Below are 27425 nucleotides of genomic sequence, written 5' to 3'. Positions count from 1 at the left end.
TATGTATCAAAAGGCTTTTTTTTTTTAAGGAGATGGGCTTTGATATCCTTCAGGGGTTATCAGTTTGCTGAGATGCAACCCTCCCAACCCAATCCCCAATTTCCAGGGCTGGTTTCTCTCTCCCAAAGAAACATGTGAGGAAGACATCAGCCAACTATCCATAGAAGTAATATGACTGAGGATATAGTATCTAGATGTGTCCAAAGCCAATCAATGTGGCTATGTGGTAATAACCACCACCATGTGGAAGGGAACTATGAGGTATCCTGTTATTCACATAACCATTCTTAAAGAGAACAGGCAAACAGAAGGAAGTGGAAAGCAAGAAGGTTAGAAAACAAAGGAGCAAATAATAGGCAAGATTTTGCAGTGCTTATTCATAGGGAATATACAAGAGTGGGCGGATCCCCAGAGTCTTCCAATTGCCACCCAACCTGGTGACATGAATTTGGCAGTATCTGATTCATAAAAAGAATCATTGTCATAGGTTTACTGGTGCTTCATTGAGCTCCTTCATGGTCTTTCAACTTATGAAGTTTTCTCTAATTTCCTGCTCACCAAAAAAACAAACAAAAAACCCCCCAAAAAACTCTTGATCAAATTTGGCCTCTTAAATATCTTGATACTAGGATTTGGATGACTTTAACAGTAGGCACAAATAGTGACTGGTATAAAATTGAATACTTTTTTAAAATTTAAAGTTACAGTTATGGAGCTCCCGTTGTGGCTCAGAGGTAACGAACCCTACTAGCATCCACAAGGATTCAGGTTCAGTCTTAGCCTTGCTCAGTGAGTTAAGCATCTGGCATTGCCATGAGCTGGTGTAGGTTATAGACGCAGCTCGGATCCTGCATTGCTGTGGCTGTGGTATAGGCCAGCAGCTGCAGCTCTGACTCAACCCCTAGTCTGGGACCTTCCATATGCCAAGGGTGCGGCCTTAAAAAGACCAAAAAAAAAAAAAAAAAAGTTACAGTTATAATTTAGCAAATAGTCATCCTTACCATGTCCTCTGAGCGTAATTACTGTGTGTGTTGAATAAATCCAAACCAGATTCTGGACTTGCAAAGCTGAAACCATAGGCCCTGGTGGTCTCTCCCTACCTAAGGACTGCTCACACTGGGAAGCCACATGAGGGCAGTCAGCATCCCTCTATTCTAGACTCAGCTATAACCACAATGTGATTTGTACACTTTTTTTTTTTTTTTTTTGGTCTTTTTGCCTTTTCTAGGGCCGCTTCCACAGCATATGGAGGTTCCCAGGCTAGGGGGCTAATCAGAGCTGTAGCCGCCAGCCTACACCAAAGCCACAGCAACGCGGATCCCAGCTGCGTCTGCAACTTACACCACAGCTCACAGCAACACCGGATCCTTAACCCACTGAGCAAGACCAGGGATAGAACCTGCAACCTCATGGTTCCTAGTTGGATTCGATAACTACTGTGCCACGACAGGAATTCCTGTACATATGTTTATGGTTTTTTGGGTTTTTTTGTTTTTTTGTCTTTTTGCCATTTCTTGGGCCGCTCCCCCGGCATATGGGAGGTTCCCAGGCTAGGGGTCTAATCGGAGCTGTAGCCGCCAGCCTACACCAGGGCCACAGCAACACAGGATCTGAGCCACGTCTGCGACCTACACCACAGCTCACGGCAACGCCGGATCGTTAACCCACTGAGCAAGGGCAGGGACCGAACCTGCAACCTCATGGTTCCTAGTCGGATTCGTTAACCACTGCGCCACAACTGGAACTCCCTGTACACATGTTTTTTTTTATTTGTATCCTCTTCCAGCCTAGGCCTTCAATGAAACCATGAACTGTGTCTTTCTTACCTCTGTATGTCTAGAGCCAAGTGATGTTTAGCAAATGTTCAAATTTGTATGGTGTCTGAATATTTAAATTAGAACCTTCATGGTCAAGGACTACACCGAACTGGGCCTAGACCTAATCTCATCTCCATGTTGCAACCAGGGTCATCTTTTTGGAATGGAGGTGAGATCATGTCACAAGCATCCATACACACACACCCCAGAAACTCTTTGATGATTTCCCCCACATCTCTTAAATGAAAGACTTAAGATCCTGGTAGCTCAGCAGGTTAAGGATCTGGCAGCTGTCACTGTTGTGCCTCTGGTTACTGCTGTGATGTGGGTTCCATCCTTGTCCCCAGAACTTCTACGTGAGGCAGGCGAGGCCAAAAATAAATAAATAAATAAATAAATAAATAAATAAAATTAAAGACTTAAATCTTTATCATAGTAAGTTAGGTGGAGTTCTTAATTCAAACAATAGAGCTCATTCTAGCCAGTTAAGCCGTAAAAGGAATTAACTAAAGCTGCTCTGTACAATAAACTTTCTAGGATCATAGGAAAGTTCTGTATCTAATCTGTCCAATAAGGTAGCCACTAGCATCATCTTGTTATCGAGCACTTGAGATGCAGCTTGTGCAACTGAAGAACTGAATTTTAAATTTTCTTTCATTTTAATTTATTTAAATTTAAATAGCCACACAGGGCTAAAGACTTCTCTATTGTACACTACAGGATTAAAGGATATCAAGAAATTCACATGGGCCAAAGAGTCAGACTTAGAGATCTATACAGCCAGAAACAGTGTCTAAACATCACTGAGGACTGCTCAGGGAGCACCCCAATGCCACTGAGTATAGACACAGCATCAGGGCATTGGACACAAGAATCTCCCCCATTGTCGTCCCCCAAACCAGATGCCACCAATGCTAGCATGTCAGATATGGATTCCACACTGTGCCTGTTTCCTCTGCTGTTTGCCTCTGAACAAAAGATCCTGCCTGATCAGAGCTCAGGTGATGGATGACGAAATTGCAAGTGAGGCTAGGAAGGACAGTTTCTGGATTCCACATCTTAGAGACAGTACTTTATCTGGGAAATTCTCCACACAAAGAAGATCTTTGATGCTGGATCTCCAAAGCATCGATCTCCAAAGAGTGTGACAGAAGTCTACTTAGCATGGTCTATAGCAGAGCCTTTTAAACTTTAATATGCAGATGAATCATCTGAGGATCTTGTTAAGATGCAGATTCTCAGAGTAGTGGCTCAGCGGAAACAAATCCAACCAGTATCCATGAGGATGCGGCCTCACTTACTGGGTCAGGGATCCAACATTGCTGTGAGCCGTGGTGTAGGTCATAGACACGGCTTGGATCTCGAGTTGCTGTGGAGCAGGCCAGGGGCTACAGCTCCAATGTGATCCCTAGCCTGGGAACTTACATTTGCCGAGGGTGCAGCCCTAAAAAGAAAAAAAAAATGCAGATTCTCAATCAGCAGGTCTGGAGGGAAGGAGGAAAAATATTCTGCAGCTCCAAGTTGCCAGATGTTGCCCACGTTGCTAATCCATAAACCACATGGGCGTAGCAAGAATTTATACAATCGTACAGGGTCTCATTCTCTAGATCTCTCCTTGTCTGTGCTTCAGACACGTTCTGAAAAATACTCTTTTTTTTTTTTTTCGGTCTTTTTGCATTTTCTAGGGTCACTCCCGGGGCATATGGAGGTTCCCAGGCTAGGGGTCTAATCGGAGCTATAGCTGCCGGTGTATACCAGAACCATAGAAACACCAGATCTGAGCCGCATCTGTAACCTACACCACAGCTCACAGCAACACTGGATCCTTAACCCACTGAGCAAGGCCAGGGATTGAACCCACAACCTCATGGTTCCTAGTTGGATTCGTTAACCACTGAGCCACAACGGGAACTCCTCTTTTTTTTTTGTTTTTTTAAATAACAACTTTAGGAGTTCCCTTATGGTGCATTGGGTTAAGGATCCCACGTTGTCACTGCAGTGGCTTGTGCCTCTGCTGTGGCTTGGGTTTGATCCCTGTCTCAGGAACTTTTGTATGCCATAGGCACAGCCAAAAACAAACAAACAAAAAGTTATTGAAATGTAATTCACACTCCATGAAATTCACCTTTTTGTCATGTGGCTGGTTCTCAGAGGCCTTGGCTTCTCTTGATTTGGCTGTTTCTGAGTTTGTTCGCCAACTCTCTTGTGAATTCTTTTTTTTTTTTAAATGAATTACACAATATACATTTTTTAAATAGATTTTTTACAAAGACTATATCATGTTACACATTTCTGGCTCTTATTTTTCTCGCCATTTACTTGCCTGTAGGTTCTCTGGGCTTCAGTGACCTCATCTGGAAAATGATGGTAGCACTTATAGGGTTATTATGAGAATTCACTGCGTTAAAATACATACAGCACTTAAAATAGCACTATATATGAGTGCTTGCTATTATCGTTATTATTTTCATTCCACAAAACCTATGTCAACCGCACTTGCTTGATTTCATTCTTTTTAATGGTTATGAACAGAATTTTGTGATGAAGAATGATGTATCCATTCATTCGACTTTTAGTGGGCGATTGCTTTGCTTCCATTTTTTGGTCACTAAAAAGCAACATTGCAGTAAACACCTTTGTATATATACCCTTACCTACATTTTTTTTTCTTACTCAGGGACGGATTCTCATGAATGGCATAGCTAGGTTAAAGAGTATGTGAGTGTGTGTACGGTTTTAAATTTCATTAAACGCCATATTGCTTTCTGAGAAGAGTGTGACAGATGCACAATTCCACCAGTAATGTATGGGTGTATAGTTTTTCCTTCAATCCCACCAACAGTTGATCTTTCTGCTCTTTTTAAATTTTCTCTTGTGAATTCTATGAGGCAGTAATATCCTTTCAATAATTTTCTCTTTGGAGTTTCCTTTGTGGCTCAGCGGTTAACGAATACGACTAGCATCCATGAGACCTCAGGTTCCATCCCTGGCCTTGCTCAGTGGTTTAAGGATCTGGCGTTGCCATGATCTGTGGTGTGGTCCCAGCCTAAATTTGGATCTTCGTGACGTGGCTGGGGCATAGGCCAGCAGCTATAGCTCTGATTGACCCCTAGCCTGGGAACCTCTATATGCCGCGGGTGTGACCCTAAGAAATTAAAAAAATAATAATAATAAATTTCCTCTTTTATAAATTAAAAATTATTGGTTTCAGTATTTTGCATTTAAGTATTTTGGTTTCAGTATTTTGCATTTAAGAACTCTGACAAATACATCTTCTGATCCACTTGCAGTTTTAATCTCGGGACAGGAGCATATGGGAAGCAACTAGGAGATCTCTAATCTTTCTCATGATGTTAGGGGGATCGACAAGTGTAAAAACATTGCTTCTGGGGTGTGTGAGTTTAATTACATATATATATCAAATTTACCGAGTTAAGTCACAAACTATCACATCTTTTTAAAGTAAACAACACAGTGATTCTTAGTATATCCAGAGTTTAGAAATCCTCATTTTATTTTGTTTTAAATAACTCCTTTCAAGAGTTTTTCCAGACGCAAGACTTTGAGCATATCTATACGTTATCTCCACTTTTAATGAGTCATTCTCCTAGCCTCTCAACTCTTTCAACTCACCCCTTCGCTCCTACTCCCCTCTCAGTCCCATCCCGGCACGAGGCCTCAATGATTGGTTGATGCCAAGTGACGTCCTCAGATCGCGACCCAGAAGCCGCGGCCACGTGGTTATGTGGCTGGGCGGCCGCTTGTGGCTCCCGGTTCTTAGGCAAGTGTGCTCCAACCTCCGGCGTCTCACCTTTGCCAGGACTTGGGGTGACCGCAGGGACCCCATGGCGGAAACACTCTCGACCCGGGCCGAGGCCGCGGGCGGGCTGGAGGCCCCGGCTCAGCAAAACGGAGTTGCGGGTGGCGAACCTAGGGAACCGCAAGAGAGCCTGGAGCCTGCGGGCCCTGGAGTGGAGCTGGCCCCGGGAGACGCGAAGCAGGCCTCCGAGATCGAGGAGCAGGCCCCGGTCGTAGCCCCCGGCCCAGGCAAGCGGAAGAAGCGGCGGGGCGCAACCGGAGAGCGTGTCGTGCCGCCCCCGAAGAAGCGACGGGCAGGGGTTAGCTTCAGCGATGAGCACTTTGCCGAGACCAGCTACTATTTCGAGGGCGGCCTGCGCAAAGTGCGGCCCTACTATTTTGACTTTCAGACTTACTGCAAAGGCCGCTGGGTGGGCCACAGCTTGCTGCACGTCTTCAGCACCGAGTTCCGAGCCCAGCCCCTGGCCTACTACGAGGCAGCGGTCAGGGCGGGCCGCCTGCACCTCAATGAGGAGCCCGTGAAGGACCTCAGCATTGTGCTCAAGGTGGAGTCTTGATGGGGCCTGCCCGGAAGCGGGCAAGGAAAGGGGCAAGGCTTTTTTCACAGTTACCAGGGCATAAGTATTGGGGTAAAATAGGGGTAATTCTGAAGCGTTCTCGTTTTCATTTGGAACACTCTTTTAGTGCCCATTTTTGCAAGTAGACAGCCTGTATGCTTCAGAACTCAGTCCACTTATCCCTTCTATCAAGGGGGCTTCTGTGTTGCCAGGAGTTGGAATTCTTATAGCTTCTTTTATGCAGCCTTGTGGCACTGGCCCAGATGACTTTCCACCTTGCATTGTAGATCTCTGTACAAATAGTAATAACGGAGACCATCATTTTTATTCCCTGACTCTGTGCTGGGCACAAAGTTAAGCATTTTATGTACTTTAACATTTAATTCTAATGACAGCCTTGTGGAGTGGATAATGCTGCCACCTCTTACCTGTTAGGAAGCTGAGGAAACTAAGGTAAACCTCACAGAGGTAAGGCAGCACTGCCACCTCCAATGCCTGTTTTCTTTTTTTGTTTGTTTTGTCTTTGTTTTTCAGGTGCGGCATATGGAAGTTCCCAGGCTAGGGGTCAGATCCAAGCCACCTCTGACCCACGCCACAGCTCGCAGCAATGCCAGATCCTTAACCTGCTGAGCCTTGACAGGAACTCCCAATGCCTGTGTTCTTACAAGTTCTACATTTATCGTACAGCCTGATGTGATAAACTTGTGAAATGAGAGGAATAGAGACTAGAATTGTCTAGCCCAGTGCTTTGATCCTTTAAAATTACATCACAGCTAAGAGATATCAGACACCTGTGTCAGTAGAAGTGGCTCTCCAAGGTTGTGGGAGTTCACAAGGCACTTTTTTCTTTTGTAGAATGAGTGGTTTGAATCCTTTCTTCTGTCCCAATTTTGAGAAGCACGGTTCTGGACTGACCCTCACATTTTACAGATAAGGAAACTGAGGCCTAGAAAAGCTAAGTGGCTTTTGTAGGAGTGTGTAGTAAAGAGTTCCCCTTGTGGCTCAGCAGAAATGAATCCAACTAGTATCCATGAGGACACAGGTTCGATCCCTGGCTTCACTCAGTGGGTTAAGTATCTGGTATTGCCATGAACTGTGGTGTAGGTTGCAGACACGGCTCAGATCTCACATTGCTGTAGCTGTGGTGTAGACTGTCAGCCATAGCTCCCATTTGACCCATAGCCTGGGAACTTCCATATGCACATGTGGCCCTAAAAAGCAAAAAAAAAAAAAAAGTGTGTAGTAAGCCTGTGGCAAATTCAGGTCTGGAGCCCAAATCTCTGGACTTAGAGCTTGGTGTTTGTTCACAGTCACAATAAGTGATACTTTAGAAAATTTTAATTTTAGAAAAATAATTTAGAAAAATTAATGTTTTTCCTTTTAGAAAATTTTAATTTTTAATTATAACCGTTGTATAGAAATACAAATGAGCAGAACAAAAAAAAATGCATACCCCACCACCCAAAAATGTCACCATTAACATTTTATGAATGTCCTTCTAGCACTTTTTCAGTGCCTATCTGCCTGTGTGTCTGTGATTTTACAAAATGAGGATCCACTGTGCACACTGCTTTTTCTGCTTCAGGATGTACTGTGACCATTCTTCCAGGCCAGTAAGGAAGAGGGGAGGAAACTGTAAAGTCGACTGATTACATGTGGCTGGCCCTTGGGCTGACCAATTGCCTTATGTCATTCGCAGGACAATGACTTCTTACGGAACACAGTGCACAGGCATGAGCCACCAGTTACAGCAGAACCTGTCGCCTGCTGGCCGAGAACGAAGATGTGGTAGTTGTAGACAAGCCTTCTTCCATTCCTGTCCACCCCTGTGGCCGCTTCCGACACAACACGGTCATCTTTATCCTGGGCAAGGAGCACCAACTCAAAGAGCTACACCCATTGCATCGACTTGACCGCCTTACGTCCGGGGTCCTCATGTTTGCCAAGACAGCGGCCGTCTCAGAGAGAATTCATGAACAGGTTCGGGACCGGCAGGTGAGACAAGCTTTTGCCTCCTTCAGGTTACTTCCTGCATTCATGAATGCTCTGTGTTGAAAAGATGTCACTGGAGTTCCTGTTGTGGCACAGCGAAACAAATCTGACTAGTATCCATAAGGAAGCAGGTTTGAAATCCGGTCTCGCTCAGTGGCTTAAGGATCCAGCGTTGCCATGAGCTGTGGTGTACGTTGCAGATGCAGCTGGTATCTGGCATGGCTATGGCTCTGGCGTAGGCCAGTGGCTATAGCTCCAAATCGACCCTTAGCCTGGGTGTGGCCCTAAACAAACAAACAAACAAAAAGTGTCACTGAGTTCTGGATCTGAAGTGAGCCTGGTCAAGCCTCCTATCTTCAGGAAAGTCAACACTTACATTGCCAGAGACAGGTTATTATCTCTTGTGTTTCACAAGATATTTATAGAGTTGATTTATATCTCCTCTCTTGGTAGTTGGCCGTTTTTTGTGTTTTTTTTTTTTTTTGCTTTTTAGGGCTGTATCTGTGGCATATGGAGCTGTAGCTGTTGGCCTACATCATAGCCACAGAAACATGGGATCCGAGCCACATCTTCGATCTATACCACAGTTTATGGCAACACCGGATCCCTGACCCACTGAGCGAGGCCAGGGATTGAACCCACTTCCTCAAGGGTACTAGTCAGATTGTTTCCTCTGAGCCACAGTGGGAACTCCCAGTAGTTTGCTGTTTTGAGGTGGTTTTGTTTGTTTGTTTGTTATTTTTGATATACCCGAAGCATATAGAAGTTCCTAGGCCAGGAAGTGAATCCAAGCCACATCTGTGATGACCCATACCACAGCTATGGCAATGCTGGATCCTTAACCCACTGTGCTGGGCCAAGGATCAAACCCTTGCCTATGCAGTGACGCAGGCTGCTGCAATCAGATTCCTAACCCACTGTGCCACAGCAGAAACTCCTAAAGTTTTAAAGTGTTGGCAGACTGAGCAAGGTTTTTTGGCCATGTCTGACATGCAGAAGTTTCCAGAATGGGGATCAAACCCTCACCACAGCAGTGACAAGTCTGGACCCTTTAACTGCTTGGCCACAAGGGAATTCCTGAGCAAGGTTTTTAAGAATGTAGGGAGAGCTTACTTGGTAGAAAGATTCTGGATGGAGGTGGAAGAGCTTGGGTAGAAAAGTTAAATGGTAGTCATTGTGGTCTTGAGCCTTGTAATTCTGGATCTGGCTATAATATGTTTATACCATGCTCAGCACCAAGTATATTAGACCACAGCTAACTGAATCCTTAAAACAGCCCTGTTGAAATGAATGCTTTTCTTTCTTTTTTTGGGGGGGAAAACCTCCATGGCATGTGGAGGTTCCCAGGCTAGGGATCGAATCAGAGTTGTAGCCTCTGGCCTACGCCACAGCCACAGCAACATGGGATCCGAACTGTGTCTTTGACTTACACCAAGTTCATGACAATGCTGTATCCTTAACACACTGAGCAAGGCCGGGGATCAAACCTGTGTCCTCATGGATACTAGCCAGATCCGTTTCCACTGAGCCATGTCGGGAACCCCAGTAAATGCTTTTCTTTTCTTTTCTTTTTTTTTTTTTTCAATTTTTTATTTTTTATTTTTTTTGTCTTTTTCCTATTTCTTTGGGCCGCTCCCGCGGCATATGGAGGTTCCCAGGCTAGGAGTCAAATCAGAGCTGGAGCCACCGGCCTACGCCAGAGCCACAGCAACGCGGGATCCGAGCCGCGTCTGCGACCTACACCACAGCTCACGGCAATGCCGGATCGTTAACCCACTGAGCAAGGGCAGGGACCGAACCCGCAACCTCATGGTTCCTAGTCGGATTCGTTAACCACTGCGCCACAATGGGAACTCCAGTAAATGCTTTTCTAATCAAATATTTTCTAGACAAATTAACGGGATTTAAAGAGGCTAAATAGGAATTCTCTCATGGTTTAGCAAGTTAAGGGTCCAGGGTTGTTACTGCCATGGCTCTGGCATGGGTTTGACCCCCTGGCCCAGGAGCTTCCACATGCTACAGGCACAGTCACAAAAAAGAAAGAGGCTAAGTAATGTGCCTAGGATTGTGCAGCTGGCCAGTGGTGGAGCTGGGGTTTGAATCCTCTTCTGTCTGACATGGGTACATTCGTTATCACTGTAGGGATTTGGGCTTCATGAGTTTAGGCTTTGTGCTGACTTGCTCCCTCTTTCTTCCTGTTTAGCTGGAGAAGGAATACGTGTGCCGGGTGGAGGGGGAGTTCCCTGCTGAAGAAGTAACCTGCAAGGAACCCATCTTGGTGGTGTCTTACAAGGTAGGGGTCTGCCGTGTAGATCCTCGGGGCAAGCCCTGTGAGACAGTGTTCCAGCGACTGAGCTACAATGGCTGCTCCAGCGTGGTACGCTGCCGGCCACTCACAGGCCGCACGCACCAGATCCGAGTCCACCTCCAGTTCCTGGGCCATCCCATCCTCAATGACCCCATCTACAACTCAGTTGCCTGGGGCCCCTCCCGAGGCCGAGGCGGCCACATTCCAAAGACAGATGAGGAACTACTTCGGGACCTTGTGGCAGAGCACCAGGCCAAACAGAGCCTGGATGTGCTAGATCTCTGTGAGGGCGACCTGTCCCCTGGTCTCATAGACTCTACAGCACCCTCCTCAGAGCTGAGCAAGGACCATGTAGAAGAGTTGGCTGCATCTGCCCAGAAGATGGATGGAGCAGTTGAGGCAGCCCCTCAGGATCTGGACACAGTGCCCTTGGCACTAGGGAAGGCAGCCAAAATGGATGTTGTGAATCAAGAAACAGACCCACTCTGTGCAGAGTGCCGGCTGGTGCGACAGGACCCCTTGCCCCAGGACCTTGTGATGTTCTTGCATGCTCTCTGCTATAAAGGGCCAGGCTTTGAGTACTTTTCACCAATGCCTGCCTGGGCTCAGGATGACTGGCAAGAGGGCTGAGGGCTGTGACCAATGGAGGGGTTACTTCTTGGGTTGGAAGAGGAATAGGCCATGGGTAGTAGGAGCTGACCACATACACTGTACTCAGTTTCTCAGGGGTGAGGTTGGGCTCTTAAAGGAACTGCTCATACCTCCTTCTTTCTTCTCCCTCCAGCTACAGTTTGGGGACTTTTTTTGGTTTGTAAATAGATCTCTTTTTTTTCTAACACCTTATATGTCTGGTTTTCTTACTGCTTGTTTCTTTTTGTTTTTTTTTTCCTGTCTTTTTTAGGGCCGCACCCTAGACTAGGGATCTAATTTGAGCTGCAGCCGCCAGCCTATGCCACAGCCACAGCAATGCCAGGTCCAAGCCGCATCTGCAACTACACCACAGCTCACTGCAACACCAGATCCTAACCTGCTGAGCGCTGAGCGAGGCCAGGGATCGAACCCGAAACCTCATGGTTCCTAGTTGGATTCATTTCCGCTGAGCCAAGACGGGAACTCCTCTTTTTGTTTTCTTAATTGAGATAAAAGTCACTTAACACAATTACCTTTTAAGATAGACAGTTTAGTGGCATTTCATACATTCACAGTGTTGTGCAGCCATCACCTCTTAACTAATTGCAAAACATTCATCACCCAAAAGGAAACCTGTACTCATTAAACAGCTATTCCCTGTTTCTTCTTCCTCCCAGCCCTTGATAAAAGTAGTCAATTTTCTGTCTCTATGGATATGCCTATTCTGGATATTTCATACAAATGGAATCATATAATATATGACCTTTTGTATCTGTTGTCTTTTGTTTAGCATGTTTTCAGTGTTACAAACCACCCTTTGGCTGTTGTGAATAGTGCTGCTGTGAACATTTGTGTGCAAATTTTTGTTTGAATATGTTTTCCATTCTTTATATACTAAGCAGTGGAATTGTTGGGTCATATGGTAATTCTTTTTATTTTTTTGAGGAGTCACCAAACTTTTCCACAGCAGCATATTTGAGTTCTTTTTGTATTTTTTAATTGGGTTATTTGATTTTGTGTTGTTGAAATGAAGGAATTCTTTACACATTCTGGGTATTAACCCCTTATCAAATATATGATTTTTTTATATATTTATATAAATATATATTTAGATTCCACATAGAAGAGAGATCATATGGTATTTATCTTTCTTTGTCTTATTTCACTTAGCATAATGCCCTCAAGTTCCATTCATTTCCTTCTTTCTAGCTGAGTAATACTCCATTGTAGTCATCCATCTTTAGATGCTTAGGTTGTTTTGATGTTTTGGCTATTGTAAATAATGCTGCAATGAATAGGAGGTACAGATACCATTTTGAGATGCTGATTTTAATTCCTTCAGATGTATACCCAGAAGTGAATTTGCTGGTAATACCATACTGCCCTCCAAAAAGATTATACCAATTTCCATCAGTAAGTAGTGTGAGAGGCAGAAGCAGCTGAATATAGTGACTATGAAAGAACTGGTCAGGCAGCTGCATTTTCAAGGCTGGCTTTAGTTCTAACTGTGTGTTGGAATCATGGGTTTCCCGGAATGTCTGCATCTCTCAATGGATGACCTAGGTTTGCCTGGGTCAGTTTTGCTCCTGAAGGCTTTAGAGAAAATGGCCTCATTTCAGAGCCACTTTAGGCTTTGGATCACTGGTCCTCAGGACTGGATTTTTTAGAACATAGGATTATTGAAAACCAAAAATGGGAGCAGAACAGCCTAAGGAATGTGACCAGATTTTGGATGGATAAGTTTATTGCAGTCAGAGTTATCATCACCAAGGAACTCATTCTACTTAGAACACCTGCTTTGCACATGGCAAACAATATTGTCTATGATTATGATTCTTGTTTTCCTACCCTCCAAACCCTTTTTGTACTCTCTTCCTTTCATGTGAAACTTGTCCATGTTTTCAAAACGGCCACATTTTTATCAACCATTAACCACACCAAAATAGTTAAGAATTGGAGTTCCTGTTGTGGTTCAGCAGATTAAGAACCCAGCTAGTATCCATGAGGATATAGGTTCAATTCTTGGCCTCTTTAAGGACCTGGCATTGCCACAAGATGTGGCATAGACTGCAGATTTGGCTCAAATGGCATTGCTGTGGCTGTGGCGTAGGCTGGCAGCTAGTTTGGATTCGACCCCTAGCCTGGGAACTTCCATCTGCTGCAGGTGCAGCCCTTAAAAAAAAAAAAAAGAATTGCCTAGTAAAGTTGAACATGCACATGCACATAACTATTGATTCCATTTCAGGTTATAGACCTAGAGAAACACACATGTACCTCAGGAGACATGTATAAGAACATTCACAGTAACATTCTTAAAATAGCAAAAAACTGGAAACAACTGAAATATCTGTTTGTAAGAATTCAGACAATTATATACTAAGTAGCAGTGCAAATGAATGAATTATATGGATAAAACTGTTGAGTGAAAGAAGTAACAGATGAATAATATTCCATTTAGGAGTTCTCAGTCGTCGTGGCACAGCGGAAATGAATCTGACTAGGAACCATGAGGTTTGTGGGTTTGATCCCTGGCCTTGCTCTGTGGGTTAAGGATCTGGCGTTGCCATGAGCTGTGGTGTAGGTCGCAGACACAGCTTGAATCCTGAGTTGCTGTGGCTCTGGTGTAGGCTGGCAGCTACAGCTCTGATTAGACCCCTAGCCTGGGAACCTTCATATGCCATGGGTGTGGCCCCAGAAAAGACCAAAAAAAAAAAAAAAAAAAAAGATTCCAGTCCCTGAAAAGACAAAAACTAAAAATTAAAAAAAAAATGATTCCATTTATATAAAATTCAAAAACAGGCAAACATTTATGTATATATATACATATAAGGAAAGTAAAAAGGTGATTAACACAATTTAGGGAGTTCCCACCATGGCACAGTGGGTTAAGAATCTGACTGCTGGGTTGCTGTGGAGGTGCAGGGTCTGTCTCCAGTGCAGTGGGTTAAAGGAGTAGGAACTTCCATATGCTGTGGGCGCAGTCATAAAATTAAAAAAAAAAATTTAGTGAAGTAGTCTTCTCTTTGGCAAGAGGATACCAGCAGAGGGACACAGGAAGCTTCAAAGTTGCTGGTAATAATTCTGTTTCTTAACCTGGCTTGGATATACATTGTATTGGTTTTATTCTTTTAAACTATACATACACAATATATTACATGTATGTATTATATCATTGTATGTGTAATATCTTTCAAGATAAAAATTTTTTTAATTACTTATTTTTGTCTTTTTAGGGCCATTCCCATGGCATATGGAAGTTCCCAGGCTAGGGGTCCAATTGTAGTTACAGCTGCCGGCCTGTACCGCAACTTGGGATCTGAGCCACGTCTGCGACCTACTCCACAGTTCACGGCAACACTGGATCCTTAACCCCACTGAGCAAGGCCAGGGATGGAGCCCGCATCCTCTTGGATACTAGTCAGGTTTGTTACCACTGAGCCAACATGGGAACTCCAAGATAAAAATTTTTAAATAAGAAGTGTTCAAAGAGCTCTCTCTCTCTTCTCTTAACCTTTAGTTATATCTGAAATAGTGACTCTCTTCACCCACTGCACAACTCCCAAATCTACTTTACCTAGCTAGTCCCTAGACCATGAGTCATTTTCATCAGGGATGGAAAGAGAGCATCCTTTGTCTAGGATTTTGGAGACAGTAATGAGAAACAATATACAATAATGTGCAAAAGTGACTCACCACTTTAATATGCCTTAGTAGATTCAAATAGTGCTGCTTTATCATAGCTTTAAAAGAGCTGAGGGATCTAAAAGCAGTTTATGGTTCTGGTATTCCAGATTTTTGACATGCTTTTAGACACAGAGAGCCTTGTGCACTGCATTTTCTAACACTTGATTAATATGGCATCTAGACACAAAATTCTTGCCTTTTTGTCCTTTTTTTAGGGCCACACCCGAAGCATATGGAGGTTCCCAGGCTAGGGGTCTAATCAGAGCTGTAGCTGCCGGCCTATACCAGAGCTATAGCAATGCCAGATCTGAGCTGCAGCCTACACCACGGCTCACTGCAACACCGGATCCTTAACCCACTGAGCGAGGCTGGGGATCGAACCTGCAACCTCATGGTTCCTGGTGGGATTCATTTCCGCTGCTCCACGACAGGAACTCCTAGGCACAAAATTCTTGAAAATACTTCAGTAGGTAAACAAGTGATAAAATTTTTCTGGTTCTTTTTTCTTTCTTTTTTTTTTTTTTTTTGTCTTTTTGCTATTTCTTGGGCCGCTGCTGCGGCATATGGAGGTTCCCAGGTTAGGGGTTGCATCGGAGCTGTAGCCACTGGCCTACGCCAGAGCCACAGCAACACTGGATCCGAGCCGCGTCTGCAACCTACACCACAGCTCATGGCAATGCCGGATCTGCAACCTACACCACAGCTCACGGCAATGCCACTGAGCAAGGGCAGGGACCGAACCCGCAACCTGCAACCTACACCACAGCCGCGTCTGCAACCTACACCACAGCTCACGGCAATGCCGCGTCTGCAACCTACACCACAGCTCACGGCAATGCCACTGAGCAAGGGCAGGGACCGAACCCGCAACCTGCAACCTACACCACAGCCGCGTCTGCAACCTACACCACAGCTCACGGCAATGCCGCGTCTGCAACCTACACCACAGCTCACGGCAATGCCACTGAGCAAGGGCAGGGACCGAACCCGCAACCTCATGGTTCCTAGTCAGATTCGTTAACCACTGCGCCACAACAGGAACTCCCTGGTTCTTTTTTCTTATAAACCTTCCAACATTTGAAATGTTGGCGTTAAGGTAGGTTAAAATTTTTAAAAGGATAGTTTTATATTTCATCCTAAATGCTAAATTGTCCCGAATCAGAATTGAGGCAAAATTATAAAGATTAAGAATTTTAGGATTTACCTGGTGGTCTAGCAAGTTAAAGATTTGGCACTTATAGTGGGTGTGGCTTGGGTTTGAATCCCTGGACTGCATGTTGGTGGGCACAGCCAAAAAAAAAAAAAAAAAAAAAAAAGAATTTTACAAGCAAAGGAATGTCAAACATTGCCAGCAAAACACCATAACCTAGAAAAGAGACATGGAACAGATTCACTCTTGTGGCCCATAGATGGAACCAATCCCACTGACACCTTGATCTCATACTTCTAGTCTTTAGAGCTCTGAGATAATATCTGTTGTTTAAGCCAAAAGAAGTTAAAAAATTAAGTCCTGTATTATGGGCTAAAATAAAGGTTGCCTCTGTTCCTTGCTAGGTTATACCAAAAAATGATAACCGATAGTCATTGAAAGGACAGTTAATTTGAAGTAATCCTTTTAGGGAGTACCCAGAAACTACTGTCAAGGAGCTATTTTAATTTTCTAAAAGCTAAAAGGAAAAAAAAAAAAACTTTTTTCAGATGTCAAGTTTATGTATCATCCAAGAATTTAAGTAGTTGCTATCACGGCTCAGAGGAAATGAATCCGACTAGTATCCATGAGGAAGCAACTTCAATCCCTGGCCTTGCTCAGTGGGTTAAGGCTCTGGCATTGCCATGAGCTGTGGTGTAGTTCTCAGATGCAGCTTGGATCTGGTGTGGCTGTGGCGTAGGCCACCGGCTACAGGTCCAACTCGACCCCTAGCCTGGGAACCTCCATATGTCGTGGGTGCGGCCCTAAAAAGCCAAAAAGAAAAAAAAAGGTTTTTTTAAGTCAGAATTTTAAATCTATGGCTATATTAGCAACCAATAGGAAGTTGATCATTTAGATGACTTGGAATCATTCATGGTCTATTTTTATCACTCAGTATGTTGTCATAGTTCAGAACAAGCACTGCCTTCATTTATCCATTATAACATTTCTAAGCATTTACTGAAGGAATTTGATCTAGAATTGATAAATACAAATCAAAATCAAAAGATTCAGATAGAAATATTCAAGAAAGAGGAACTGTGAGAAAGAGGGGAAAAAAGTACTCAGTCAATGACCTTTTATTCAGTCCAAAGAGAAATATGAAAAACTTATTCCTTCACAGTACCACAATGAGAAAAGGAGTTATTGCTTCTGTTTTTAACACCATGGACTCATCAGTCATGTCCTCAGGTCTTGCCTTCATCCATTGATTTTACCCCCACTGAAATTGGGTTTGACCTAGTTTTACTTCATTCTGGAGATTTCAAATAAAAATTTTGAAATTTGAAATCTGGGGCATTGCTCATCCTCACTGTGATGAGAGGGAAAGGTGTAACTGTTGCTTTTTAACTATCCAGAACAATCTTTGCAGAAGAGAGAAAGCATGGGATATAGCAAGTGTTATTCCCCCTTTCCCTTAGTCTATTGGCATTCATTAAGTTGGTCTTTCCTAAGCAAGTTTACTATAAACTAGTTTTCAATTTTTCCTTTATTGATCTTCAGTATGAAACTATTGTTTTATTTTCAGCTCAGTAAGCATTCCTAGAAGTTATTATAGCAAGGTGGATGTTTTCCTGTAATAGCATGCAGCTCAGGGAATGACTTGGGTTGGTGCTGCAGACTCAAATGCCCGTATTCATTCTTTTTTTTTTTTTTTTTTTGTCTTTTTTTTGTTGTTGTTGTTGTTGTTGTTGCTATTTCTTGGGCCGCTCCCGCGGCATATGGAGATTCCCAGGCTAGGGGTCTAATCGGAGCTGTAGCCGCCAGCCTACACCAGAGCCACAGCAACGTGGGATCCGAGCCGCGTCTGCAACCTACACCACAGCTCACGGCAACGCCGGATCGTTAACCCACTGAGCAAGGGCAGGGACCGAACCCGCAACCTCATGGTTCCTAGTCGGATTCATTAACCACTGCGCCACGACGGGAACTCCCCGTATTCATTCTTGAACCTCTCCAGGTCTTGTCATGACTGTTTCCAGAGATGGTGAGTGGGACATTTCCCCAGCTGTGACAAGACAGGACCCAAAGATGAGTTTTACAATCTCTTCTCTGGGTTTTCAGGTACAGACTGAATTCACTTCATTGTCAAAACCAAACTTTGCAAGTCTTGCACCCCTAGGTCTGGGTTTAAAAAAAAACTCTAGGTATGGGTTTAAGAAACTGGGGGCGCGTGCGCGCGCACACACACACACACACACACACACACACACACTTCACTGGATTTTACTTCTTCCTTATGTGTCAGCTTTGTCCATGAGGGCTGCTGACACATAGGACCTTGCCCAGGAGGCAGAGCATCATCAACAAACACTGGACAGTTCCAAGAACACCTCATTCTCCAGAGAGAATGGGTCTTCTTGAAGCTGGACTTGGAGAATGAAAACCCATTCCCTAGCACTGAAGTAGTAAAAGAGCTGGAATATCTTGGTAATGCATTTGGCTGTGCAATGGTTCTTTCTTTTGTGGTCTTCAAGGGGTCTGCAGTAGTTCAGGATAGGACTTGTGAAGAACCCTGATATTAACGGAGAACTACCTCTTTGAGCTGTAATTTGTTGACAAGTTTGGGAGAGTAATGGGGATCTTTCCAAATGTAGCAGCCATTCCCACAGAACCATCTTGTCCAAGTCGTCAGTTGCAGCTTCTCCAGTAGATGGCGCCTTTAACTCTTTTACTGCCTTCCATTCTTATAAATTCCTTTTTCCACTACTAAGGCAAGTGTTGTCCCCCCATCCCATCCCTGGGGGCTTTTAAATAATCTGGCATGTTGTTAATCCTTTTTTCCCTTTCTTTCTTTCTTATTTTCCCCAGCTGTGACTCCAGACAGGATCCAAAGATGAGTTTTACAATCTCTTCTCTGGGTTTTATGGAGACTTCACTTCACCCTCTGTGTTAGCCTTAATCCTTTTGATTCTCTTAGAAAGAGGTAATAAACACAGTTCTTATACATCAAAGATCATAGAAATGCAAAAATGGAAACTGTCAGAGCCAGGACTTGTTCTAATTTCATATGAAAGTAACCGCAAATGAACTATACATGAAAAAACATGTAAACTGAGGACTAGAAAATTGAGCTTCTACACACAATTTCTTTTCTTTTTTTTCCCTCTAGACACTTCCAGTGCTTTATATTTTCAGAACTTCTATAGCTCTATAGCTGAAGATTTTCCTTTGAGAAAATAACCCACTCGCCTTTTTTTTTAGTCTTTTTTTAGGGCCACACCTATGGCATATGGAAGTGCCCAGGCTAGGGGTCAAGTCATAGCTGCAGCTGCCAGCCTACACCACAGCAATGCCAGATCCGAGCCATTTCTGCGACTTACACCACAGTTCACAGTAACACCAGATCCTTAACCCAGTGAGCAAGGCCAGGGATTGAATCTGTATCCTCATGGATACAAGTCAGATTCGTTCCCACTGAGCTATGATGTGAAATCCCCCCACACACTTTTTATTTATAGATACTAGACATATTGATACACCTTATCAATTTTCCAGGAAGTCATCACTGTGAAAAGAAGACAAAACTCAGAAAAATGATGCAGTCTTACCAGCCTTTAGAGAGGCTGCAGTACCATTGGGCAATTTAAGTTCACTCTGGCAATGGGCTGGGGAAACACAGGAAGCTACAGGAGCATCTATGAGGGGTACAAAGCCCCAGAAACAAGAGAGCATTGGACTAGGAGAGAGAAACCTAAGGAGCTGCAGGTTGTAGGGCGAGGGGAATCTTTTTTTTTTTTCTTTTTTGTCTCTTCTAGGGCCGCTCCCACGGCACATGGAGGTTCCCTAGGGGTTGAATAGGAGCTGTAGCCACTGGCCTATGCCAGAGCCACAGCAGCAGCAACACAGGATCCGAGCCGCGTCTGCAACCTACACCACAGGTCACGGCAACCTACACCACAGCTCACGGCAACGCCGGATCGTTAACCCACTGAGCAAGGCCAGGGACCAAACCCTCAACCTCATCGTTCCTAGTCGGATTCGTTAACCACTGCACCACAACGGGAGCTCCTGGTAATCTTGATGGAGATAACATTTAAGCTGAGATCAGAAAGAGAAGCAGGGAGTTCCCGTCATGGCTTGGTGGCTGACGAATCCAACTAGGAACCAAGAGGCTGAGGGTTCGATCCCTGGCCTTGCTCAGGGGGTTAAGGATCCAGCGTTGCCATGAGCTGTGGTATGGGTCGCAGACGTGGTTTGGATCCTGTGTTGAAGGCCAGTGGCTATAACTCAGATTAGACCCCTAGCCTGGGAACCTCCATATGCTGTGGGAGTGGCCCTAGCTGTGGGAGTGGCCCTAGAAGAGGCAAAAAGACAAAAAAAAAAAAAAAAGAGAGAGAGAGAGAAGCAGGCGCCAGCCAGGCAGGGGTTGATGGAAAGGGGCTGTGGGGGGCAGCAGAAGCATGATCCAGGGAGAGGAAGTGGTAAAGCATCTGCAAAGGTCTTGGAAAAAGGCCTGGTTGGGGCGGGGGGGGGCAGTTAAGGTTAAGGTCAATGTCTTGAAGGCACATTAGAAAAGTCCTCAGGGGCTCTTAATTTTTTTGTGACATAGACCTTTGGCAGTCTGGTGAAGCCTATGAGCCCCTTCTTAGAATATATTTTTTTTATGTTTTTTGCTTTTTGGGTCACACCTGTGGCATATGGAAGTTCACAGGCTAGGGGAGAATCCTAGCTTCAGCCGCTGGCCTACACCACAGCCACAGCAATGCAAGATCTGAGCTGCATCTACAACCATAGCTCACAGCCACACTAGATCCCTGACCCACTGAGTGAGGTCAGGGTCAAACCCACATCCTCAAGTATACTAGTCAGATTCGTTTCTGCTGCGCCACAATAGGAACTCCAGAATATTGTTTCTAAATGCATAAAATTGTTGGATATAAAGTCAACCAAGTTGGAATACAGCTATCAAAATAGTTTAAAAATCTATGATACAATAATATAATGCAGTTACTTCCTTATGAATGAATAGCATTACAAGATCTGATGGCATATCTAATAACTACCATTATTTTGAAGTAGTAGCAATGAGCATTAAGCAATAACAGTGATCTGATATAATAATATCTGTTATTTCCTTTTTTTTTTTTTTTTTTTTTTGTCTTTTCTAGGGCCACTCCTGTGGCATATGGAGGTTCCCAGGCTAGGGGTCTAATTGGAGCTGTAGCCGCCAGCCTATGGCTCAGGCACAGCAACACCAGATCCGAGCCGGGTCTGCAACCTACACCACAGCTCACAGCAACTCTGGATCATCAGCCCACTGAGCAAGGCCAGGGATCGAACTCACAACCTCATGGTTCACTAGTCAGATTCTTTAACCACTGCGCCACGTTGGGAACTCCATCTGCTTTTTCTATTGGTGACAAAATCACAGGTAAGGTTAATATTACTGTAGTTTGTTGCTTACCTGTATTGAAGGAAGTGCTTTCAATGAAAATAAACCTGCAATTTTTTTCCCCACCAAAATAATTGCATTTTATCCATGGACCCCTTGGGAATGTGTAGAATCCAAGTAGAAACCCTTCCTAGCAGGGTGGCAAATGGATTGGAGAGCAAGGCTGAAGGCAGGTGCTGAGATGCCCCCAGCCCTCAGCCCTCAGCCCTCAGCCCGGGGAGGTATCAACGTTCCTAAGAGATTTGGATTGATGAGGGAGGAGCCACTGGAGCCTGCGAGCAGTGGCAGCTGCCTTCCACCTTCAGGACTGAAAACTTTGGTGAAGACACTTGCCAGTTGCCAGGTTCTGGGGTACCATACAGTGCAGAGAGAATGTGTAAACCATTACTGCAAGAGATCGATGAGTGCTACTTCCTAATTTCCAGCACAGTAAAGGATGGTGGTTGAGAGCCACCGGAGTTTGACACACTTGGGTTACAATGCCTTTTCTGCAATTTCAGAAGCTTTATAACCTTGGGTAAGTTTATCTTTCAGTGACCTCATCTGTAAAATGGGGTAGTAAAAATGTCTATCATGATCACAATGTTATGGTGAGTTCAAGTGCTGAAATTCATTGTGGTACTGGATAAATGAAAGTTTTTAAATATGATGCCTGACGACTTTTCAAGAGAAGAATCTCTGTTCGTTTTGTACTTCCTGTTTTTCCCTCCCTGCTTAAATCCAAGAGAGGAATTAAAACTTTCTCCTCTGGAAAGGCAGCTGTGTCTTCAGCCTCTGGCTCCTGGATACTACCAAGTCTCCATGTGTTGTCAACATCTTTTTAATGTTGTATACTTTTCTTAAGTACCTGCAGCCTGCTGGGGGCTGAAAGAAAATCCTGAACAGTGCCCCTTGCTAGCTTTGGAAGTGAAACCTGATATTTCATAGTAAGGACAGATATTGGAAACCTTGGGGTAAGAGTCCACAGTAATCAAAGTCCCTCATTCAGAGGCTGAGTTAATTAATATGGAGCAGACCATTGAACATACAAGAATAGGAATAATTGCAGAATTTTACTCACTGTTGCGTACTTCATTAACAAGAAATGAAAATCCTCTGGATAAATGTCTCCCTTCATAGGAGGTGGTAAGGTCATTCCCAGGTTATTCTGTTTCTGCTCTCTCCCTGTGCCCCTTTCTGCCTCACTGCTTCATGGGGATCCAGATCACCCCCATCTCCTCAAACACAATCTCTTGCTTAGTTAGTCATAGGCTACAAGTTTCACCAGGATGGCTGTCAAGCAAAGTTGTCATGCTTTCAGAAGGTGCCTCTGATATGCATTTACTGAAGAGGGACTAACTACCTTGTTAGTCTCTTCCAGACATATTTTTAGCATCATGGTTATTATTTTTAAAATCAGACTAATTCCTTGCTCCCTTAAAAAACATATATTTACTCAGCAAATATTTTAAAATGCTGTTTTGTGGCAGAGTTTTTGCTATGTTGTAGAGATGTGGAGAAAAGAGACATGCCCTCACCCTCTAGGAGCTGTTAGTATGTCAGGGAGGTGAGACACTGCAGAAAATGATTGTTCAGAAAATTTGGGGAGGAAAAATGGGGGCACCAAGCCCGGAAGGGTTCCTCAGTAGGTAATGCCCAGGCTGCATCCTAAGGTGTCATTGAGTTGGGGGGCTGGAGAATGCTGTTCAGGATGGAGAGAACAGAATTAAAAAAAAAAAAGAAAATGAGAAATTAAATTAAATCCATTTTTAATTAAACTCTAATTCCCAGAGTCTCTTTCTCTCCATTTTCTTTATCTATGATGTCAGAGTGCTCCAAAACCCGTCTTTCAAAGAGTCCAACCGGAGGTACTAAATTGACTAGTTTATTCTACCAGAAATGAATATTCAACTGTTTCCATTCTGTAGGCAAATTTGAGTTTATCTCAGAGGCAAAAGCTATTTTCGACGAGGATGGGATTCGAACCCACGCGTGCAGAGCACAATGGATTAGCAGTCCATCGCCTTAACCACTCGGCCACCTCGTCCCAGAAGCCTAAATCTTCCCGGTAGCTATAGGGAGTAACACGAGGGGGATGTGACGTAATATAATGGAAGCCACCATTTTGTACGGAAGCAAAGATCCGATAATTTTTTACAGCAAGAAATAAAAAGAAGATGGCCGCTCCCATGCTGTGCGGGATTTGCAGTAGGGAAGGACAAAGGAAGATTCGATAGAAAATGAGATAACCCTGAAAGAAATAAAATTGGCTTGAAAGGAAGTTTCATTAAAGGAGTCTTAGAAAAGCTCTGGAGCCTAGGGGGCGGAGCCGAAGCGTGGAGCGGCTTTGCGCATGCGCTTCAGCTAGGCGGTTAGATTTGAATGCTGCGCTGAGGCTGCTGGGCGTTGTGAGGTGATGTCCTGAGGCGGCGGTGAGTAGCTTCTAGGGAAGTGTGCTGACCCCAAACAAGTCTGGGATTTTTGTCAAGCACTTGGGCCGCAGCGGGTAAGTTTCGTCCTGGACTTCTGGGGAGGGGTTACCTTAGATTTTGTACGTGCGGTCGGAAGGTCCCCGGGTGGGAGGTAGGGGACGCTGCTACAGCCAGGCTACCTCGGAACGCGCGCGGCTGAGTAGAAAAGATTCTGCCCGGGTGCTGGGCTCTTTCTTTTCTGACCTCGGCCTGCACGTCTTGCCGCCTTCCTCCTCCCTCCTCCCTAGCAGTCACCATCTACACCTGGGCCCCTCGGGCCGCCCGAGGTCGCTAGTCCGCGGCGCCTTGCCCCGCCCCGCCATCTTCTGTCAGGGCTTCGGGACCCTTCTTCGCCCTTGAGTTCTCTTCCCGAGGGAACTCACGGCTGTTGGCATTTTGTACTCAGTCTTTTCTTGGCTGTAAATGAAGTGACAGCAGTAGGTGAATTTAAACTCCCCGCTTGTAGTTTATTTATAGTGTCTGAGCCGAGTGACAGCAGCACTAAGCAAATTTTGGTTTCCTTCGGATGGAACAACATTAACTAATAAAGCCAGTGTTAGTTCGCCACAAATATCTTTTAGGCCAGAATTAAAGAACCTTTTCTTGCTGTTTATCTCAATACTAGAAGTGAAGAAAAAGGTTCTGCAAAAATATATTGCTGATTGGAATTTTTTTTACATAAATGATTTATTTGCATTTTTTAGAAATTGAGGTATAGTTGACTTACAAAGTTGTGTAATTTCTACTTACAGTGATTCAGATATATATATATACACACATATATATAATATATACATTCTTTTTAATATTCTTTTCCATAATAGTTTATTACAGGCTACTCAATATATTTCCCTGTGCTACACTCTAGGACCTTATCCATTCTGTGTATATCCATTTTACATCTGCTGTCGCCGCCGATTGGAATTTAAAAGAGGTTTATTGAAATGGGACAGAGAAGACAAAAGCAGAGCTTACTTTATTTTTTTAATTTTTGGTCTTTTTGCCATTTCTTGGGCCGCTCCCGCAGCACATGGAGGTTCCCAGGCTAGGGGTCGAATCGGAGCTGCAGCCACCAGCCACCGGCCTACACCAGAGCCACAGCAACGTGGGATCCGAGCCGAGTCTGCAACCTACACCACAGTTCATGGCAACGCAGGATCCTTAACCCACTGAGCAAGGCCAGGGATCGAACCGCCAACCTCTTGGTTTCTAGTTGAATTCGTTAACCGCTGAGCAACGATGGGAACTCCAAGCAGAGCTTTCTTTAGTTATTAAGATTGAAGTTTTCAGTTGAATTGGAGCAATCGAATTCCTCAGATATGCGTTGGGTTCCTTGTTGTCTTGTACTGGGGCCAGGAGCAGATGATTCAGTCCCTCATCTAGAGTTTACAGTTCAGAAAGCAAAGAATTAATATGCACAAGTAATTATAAGACAAGACTATGTAAAGGATTGTAGGATATTCTAAAGGATTATAGGAGCACAGAATAGGAGAGCTTATTTGATGCTTTTTGGCATTGGAGACTAAAGGAGGTTTCTTGAGACAGTGGCATTTGAGGTGGTACTTGAAGAATGATTTATAGAGATGGGGAGTTAATGCATTGTAAGATTTTGCTAATTAAAGGTTGGGTTCAAAGCAATATGATTTTCCTTGACTCTGAATGGCTGGAAATGTTTATGAGATGACAAGTAGATGTAAACTGAGTAAAAATGTTTGGAGTGGGAGTGGTAGTGTTGATGTGTTTAATGCTAAGTAAGAGATAGTAGAAGATACTCTAGATAATTGATAGTAGGACAGTGCTATCCAATAAAACTTTCAATGTTAATGGTAATATTTTATTTCTGTACTGTCCAGCACTATACATTAGTCATATGTTACTGTTGAGCAACTGAAATGTGGCTATTGTGACTGAAGAACTGTATTTTAAATTTTATTTCTTTTTAATTAATTTAAATTTAAATAGCTAATAGCTACTGTTTTACTGTTTTGAACACCACAAGTCTAGAGCCTCTATCACTGGACACTGAAGCATATTGTCTCTAGATAGTGGTAGTGTAAATGAAGGAGTGGACAGATAGCCAGTTAGTAAATATTTCAGGCTTTGCAGGCTCGGTAGTCTGCATGATCTCATCACATTTCTTCTTTCTTTGCTTTTCATTTTGTTGTCTACAACCCATGTAAAATGTAAAACGCTGCTGTTAAGGGCACATTTGACCTAGCAGCTACAGCTTGTGGGCCTCTGGATTATTTAGACTAACAGTTCCCAAACTTTCTTGGCTCGCGGTGCCCTTAGGCCAAAAGAAATACTTAACAGTTGCATCTATTAAGTGATTAAGTCCAGACAATTTTATATTTTTTAAATTTGTTACTTTTATTTTATTTTTTTGCTTTTTTTGCTTTTTAGGACCACACCTGCGGCGTAAGTTCCGCAGGCTAAGTTTCACACCCAAGTTCCCAGGCTAGGGACTGAATCAGAGCTGCAGCTGCCTGCCTACAGCACAGCCACAGCAACGTGGGATCTGAGCCATGTCTTTGACCTATACCACAGTTCATAGAAACACTGGATTCTTAACCCACTGAGGGAGGCCAGGGATCAAACCGGAATCCTCATGTGTACTAGTCGGGTTTGGAATTGCTGAGCCACAATGGGAACTCTAGTCCACACAATTTTAAAAGTTGTTATTGAAATTCTCTTGTTGTTGTGGAAACCACAAAAACCGTGGCAGTGGAAGGAGACAAACAGCACTCAGAGATATGGAAAAGCAAGGTTTATTCAGCACTGGTGCGGGCTCAGAGGAGTCACCTCCAGAGTCTGAGCACCAGGTCTTTGTTCTCATTAACTTTTATACACTACAGGGTCTTCATTTTCCCATGTAAGCATCCCAGACCTCCCCCATCCCCAAGCAGACAGTGTTCCTCCCTAAGAAATTGAGCAAGCAAGGTGCAGAAGCAGAACTGATAAGCAATGCTGGGTACATGATTAGCAGTGCTGCTGGCTTGGACATAGGGCACACAGTTGTTACATTGTTACTAGGAGGGTGGTATAGTGAGAAGCATAGCTGGAAAGGCTTGCAGCTGCCTCTTTAGCCAAGGGGGGGTTGTTCTTTAGTTAAAACTCTTATTTCATTGTGATGCAGCAGATTAAGGATCCAGCGTTGTCACTGCAGTAGCTTGGGTTGCTGCTGTGACACAGGTTCAATCCCTAGCCTGGAAACTTCCATATGCCACCGGGATAGCAAAAAAAAAAATTTTATTAGGCAATCCTAATCATTTGGTAGCCATTTGAAACTACACATAAATTTAAGGGAAAGATAGTATTTTATTTTATTCAATTATTTATTATTGGTTATGTGTGTCTGTTGAACAGCTTTTAAATCTTAGAATCAGATTGGATACTGCCACCCTCATTTCCTGTACCTCACTGGTAAAATGTACTTGCTCTATATTACAGCAACTGCCAAAAATCTAGCTTTGCAATAGTATGTTATGAAAACTAATGTAATATGAATGAGTACTGTTTTGAGCTAGTAGTGCTGGATAGATATTGAGAATTGTTGTTAATCTCAAAAATTTAAAATATCCCGG

General features: G+C 43.9%; 2 protein-coding genes and 1 non-coding gene across 3 annotated transcripts in view; 2 read left to right on the top strand and 1 right to left on the bottom strand.

Annotated features, from left to right (window-relative positions):
- Positions 5546 to 11329, top strand: RPUSD2 (RNA pseudouridylate synthase domain containing 2). Its single transcript, XM_021097613.1, is given in 4 exon segments — positions 5546 to 6181; positions 7893 to 7950; positions 7953 to 8188; positions 10389 to 11329. Coding segments are annotated over 4 exon segments (1650 nt in total). The 5' UTR covers positions 5546 to 5560; the 3' UTR covers positions 11124 to 11329.
- TRNAS-GCU lies at positions 23336 to 23417 on the bottom strand. The gene has a single exon. It is a non-coding gene; the product is annotated as a tRNA-Ser (tRNA).
- KNL1 (kinetochore scaffold 1) overlaps positions 23531 to 27425 on the top strand; it is a 76497-nt gene continuing 72602 nt past the window's right edge. The window contains 1 exon segment of the mRNA XM_021097610.1: positions 23531 to 23802. The gene's annotated coding sequence lies outside the window, so the exon portion shown is untranslated.

This window comes from Sus scrofa, chromosome 1 (genome assembly GCF_000003025.6).
Source record: "Sus scrofa isolate TJ Tabasco breed Duroc chromosome 1, Sscrofa11.1, whole genome shotgun sequence".
NCBI lineage: Eukaryota > Metazoa > Chordata > Mammalia > Artiodactyla > Suidae > Sus > Sus scrofa.
This window is presented reverse-complemented; position numbering and strand designations above follow the sequence as displayed.